This window comes from Nanorana parkeri, unplaced genomic scaffold, assembly GCF_000935625.1.
Source record: "Nanorana parkeri isolate BGI_ZX_2015 unplaced genomic scaffold, ASM93562v1 scaffold704, whole genome shotgun sequence".
Taxonomy (NCBI): Eukaryota; Metazoa; Chordata; class Amphibia; order Anura; family Dicroglossidae; genus Nanorana; species Nanorana parkeri.
Window position 1 is genome coordinate 146,778 of NW_017306972.1, and position 4,191 is coordinate 150,968.

General features: G+C 43.2%; 1 protein-coding gene across 1 annotated transcript in view; it reads left to right on the forward strand.

Moving 5' to 3' along the window:
- Window positions 1-4,191, forward strand: part of LOC108792950 (glutamate dehydrogenase, mitochondrial) — a 23,819-nt gene that overhangs the window by 7,788 nt on the left and 11,840 nt on the right. Inside the window, exons 3-4 of the mRNA XM_018563836.1 lie at window positions 1,352-1,407; window positions 3,447-3,510. Of these exons, the coding sequence (XP_018419338.1) occupies window positions 1,352-1,407; window positions 3,447-3,510 (120 nt within the window). The remainder of the gene's footprint in view (window positions 1-1,351; window positions 1,408-3,446; window positions 3,511-4,191) is intronic.

Below are 4,191 nucleotides of genomic sequence, written 5' to 3' on the forward strand. Positions count from 1 at the left end.
CATATTCACCCCCCCCCCCCCCCCACTCTTTCGGTACTCACCAATACCGATACTGGAAGTCCCATTAATGAAGCTGGGATGCCAGCTTCCTGATTAGGCAGGACGCCAGGCGGTGTGTAATGACACCAGGTGACGATCAAGCATGGATCCGGCTTACTGTCCAATTAGGAAGCCAACACTGTGTGTGACTCGCCGCCCAGCTTCCTTATTCCGGAAGTTTCGGGATAGGAATCGAGAGCATTTGGACGAGTGCCCGCCCAAATACTTGGTATCGCCACTGATTTACCATACTAGTATCGGTATCTGTGCATTCCTACGCACAACAAACCGAAAACCAGAACATCACACCACAGTGGGTTTATGGGCACCTACTGTACTTTTGCATTGCGGTAGCATGGTTTAGCACCACTCATAGTATTGTGTGTGGCAGTAACGTGGATTAAAACACGTATTTACAGCACGTTACCGTAACTCATATTTGTAAAGCCCACCTACAGGAAGCTGTGCATTGGCATTTTCTTTTTATTCCTCTTGATGGCTCATTGTCTTCATTAAAGGAGAACTATAGGGTTAGGGCTTTTCCCCATAGTTCTCAGGGTAACGGGAGTACACAAACTAGCGTCCTCCCGTCACCCTAAGCTCTGTATACCGCGACCTACAGCTCGCGGTATACTTAGACGCTGAAGCGGATTCCGACAATTGTGTCTGGATCCGCCCAGCTGCGTGAGTGACAGCTGGCTCTGCCTATCTAGAGGCAGAGCCAGCTGTACCCGCCCCCTTCCCTGTCCGTTCTGCCAGTCAGCACTGGAGGATTGGAGGGGGGAATCCAGTTCCTCCCCTGTCACGACAGGGAGCCGTGACAGGATCGAGAAGTGATCGAACTTCCCGATCTACTGAGCCGACCTGTGACAGTCTCATTGTCACAGGTCGGCTAGAACTATGAGGAGTGAAAAGCACTCGCCTCATAGTTGTCCTTTTTAAGGAATCCTAATGAGTAGAATGTCAATTAGTGATGGCAGCGACAGAGAACTTAATGTGTGCAATACTTAATTGTAATAAACTTGGACTGTAAAAATGTAGTGGCTGACATTGCCGACTTCTTCAAATAACTAGTTGGCTGTGTCTGGCTTGAATACTTTGAATCGCTGACCTAGAACAAGCATGCAGCAAGTAAAGTTTGAACACCTGATCTGTATGCTTGTTCCATATCAGTGACACAGAAGTAGAGCAGCAATTGCAGGGTCATATTTCATTCATCACAGGCTTCCATTAAATTTGTAATGTACAATCATAATATTTAGAATCAACTATTTTTTTATGATTTTTATCCTAATCTCTTATGTAATTTTAGATGTGCCTTTTGGTGGTGCCAAAGCTGGTGTGAAGATCAATACTAGGAATTATTCGGTAAGCATTGTTTTAAACTAGAAGTGCAAAATTAAGAGATGTATAAAATGTAGTGTAACCCTTTAGTGACAGGAGATGTACAGAATGCCAGTAACTGATGGCCTCAGCTGTTACCGTTCATTAATGGATGCCTCACTGTGAGGTGGAGGTGTTTCCAAATAAAGGACTATTAACTGCCTCCGGGCCGGCCGTAGTAGAAAAACGGCCGGCCAGGAGCTCTCTAGATCTGAGCGGGCGTCTCTAGACGTCCGCTCAGACACGTCCCCTTGCGCGCGCGGGAAATGGCCGCAATTTAAAAACGGGCAGCGATGCCCGTTAATATACATGCGATCCGCCGGCTGGGGTTTATTAGCCCCCGTATGTGATAGCAATAAAGTTTAGTGGAAAAAAAAAGGAAAAAAAATTTTTAAGTAACACATAAAAAAGAATAAAAAAAAAAATTATTTTTAGTCCCCACCCATACATACACGCATGCATGCATACATGCGTCGGGGGCGCATACGTGCAAAAAAGACGATTGCGCCTATTACGCCGCACATGTTGCATATCGCCGCGAACGTCACAGTGAGGGCAATAAGTCTAGGGCCATCAATCACTGATAACACTAAACTGATGAGCGGTAAAAACGTTTAAAGCGTCGCCTATGGCTAATTTTGGTTGCGGTCATTTTCTGCGATGTCGCGGGTGCGCGCAATTTTAAAGCTTGACATGTTTGGTGTCTATTTAACCGACGTGACCCGATCTTTTATATTTGACCAAAAAACTGGGTAATAATGTTTCCTAACATAATGTTAAAAACATTTTTTCCCCAAATTTTCAGTAATTTTTCCTAATTATAATAAAAAATAAAACCCCCAGTGGTGATTAAATACCCCCAAAATAAAGCTCTATCTGTCCCCAAAAAAAAGGTGTAAAATTTCAGTACCGCGTTGCATGACTGAATAAACGTCAGTCAAAGTACCGCAGCGCTCAACACTGAAAAATGGCCTGGCCAGGAAGGGGGTCTAAACACCTGGTCTTGAAGTGGTTAAATGATTTTTTTTTTTTTTTTTTAGCTGTTTTTTTTAAAAAAATAAATAAATAAAAACTGGGGGAAAGTGTATTACTGCCGTGGAAGAATTACACAGCAAAAATGTAAAGTGCTTTAGTCATTAAGGACCAAAAACTGAAAAGCTCAGTCATGAAGGGATTTAAGGAATGGATATTAACAAACCACCTTTAGGCTAACCGAGCAGTTAGTCTCTCCTCTGGATTTTGAAGCCCGGCGACAAAAGGTGTAAGGTCCATGTCGGACAAACCAGTCTGATGTTGGTGACAGAATCACTAAGACTACTCGCCTTTTCCCAGGGAGTCAGTCGCTGACTGGACCAGTGAGATGACAGTCCTTTGCTAATGACTGAGATTCTAAGCAAGCAAAGGAGTGAATGAGGGTAAATCATTTACTTGCCTTCATGTTTCTCCCTGTTGCAGTCTGCTGCCAGAAACTGAATCACCCATCTTACTTGGCACTAAGAGCCAAGATACATGTGTGGTTTTAATTAGGTATGCGCCAATAACGAGTATTTGGGTGAGTATTCATACAGATTGTCAGGGAAGCTGACTTTATGCTAGCAGAATTACCGGTATCTGTACTCTGTATCGGCGAATACAGAGTAACAAAAACCATTATCGGTCCATCGCTAGTTTTAATCTTTGCAATTCAGAGGTTTAAGTGCTTGTACACACCAATTACACTGCATTCCTGAGTTCAAGGGCCCTTAAAGTGCTGTTTAAGCAAGGGGATGTTGTGCTTGAATGAACCCCTTAAATTTGATGGATAGACCCTATGGATACCATAAGTGATATCAGTTCTTGTTGCAATACCACTGACCAGTATGAACTGGCAGTTATTTAAAATAATGTTCACTTATTGAGCCCTTCAAATTGGTACTAAACCAAGCTCCATGGTTCAGTAGCTTCACTGTCATAACATATGCACGTTTTTTTAAAATGTAATGTTCATATGATACACTTCAATTTTGGTTTTTTTGCTCTCACAGGATGCAGAACTTGAAAAGATTACCAGACGATTCACTATAGAGCTAGCAAAGAAGGGCTTTATTGGTAAGTCACTTGTTTGTATATCATTGGCTACCACCATGGGATGCTTTTCAGACTGAGCCTTTATTTATTTTCTGCAGGCAAAGCAATAGGTGCACTTAAAACAACCTCGTCAACGTACTCGGTAGATGTACCCACAACTTTCAGTAGTTCCTCCTGCCAACCTCCATGTCCTCCAAGAGACAAGGATGACGTGAAGGTTGGTGAGAGGAGCTCGAGAGCTGTGAAAGACTAAGAGATGTACAGTTTCTATATTGCTTGGTTTCTCAATGGTTTCAGCAGTGTGGGTGGCAGAAGAGGGAACTATATGGCTTTTTCTTTTTCTATGCTCCTGATATCTGTACTTCGGGGAGCATGGATCCGCCTTCCCGGCCAATCGGGAAGCCGGCCGACATTTAATATAATATTAATATACATATATAATATATTACACTTAATATACTTCCTGATTGACCAGGAAGTCGGTTCCGTGCTGTTTGGCCGGCTGGATGCAGATTGGATGGGAAGCCGGCTCCATGTTCCCTTGCTGCACTGCCGGTCAGGGGAAATCTCCCTCTGACTGGAAGTTCCAGTATCGGGAGTAAGTATTGGAGCATTTGGGTGAGTACTCGCCCAAATACTTGATAATGGCACCAATTACTAGTATCTGTGCATCAATAATAAAATATAATATTTTATTCCCTT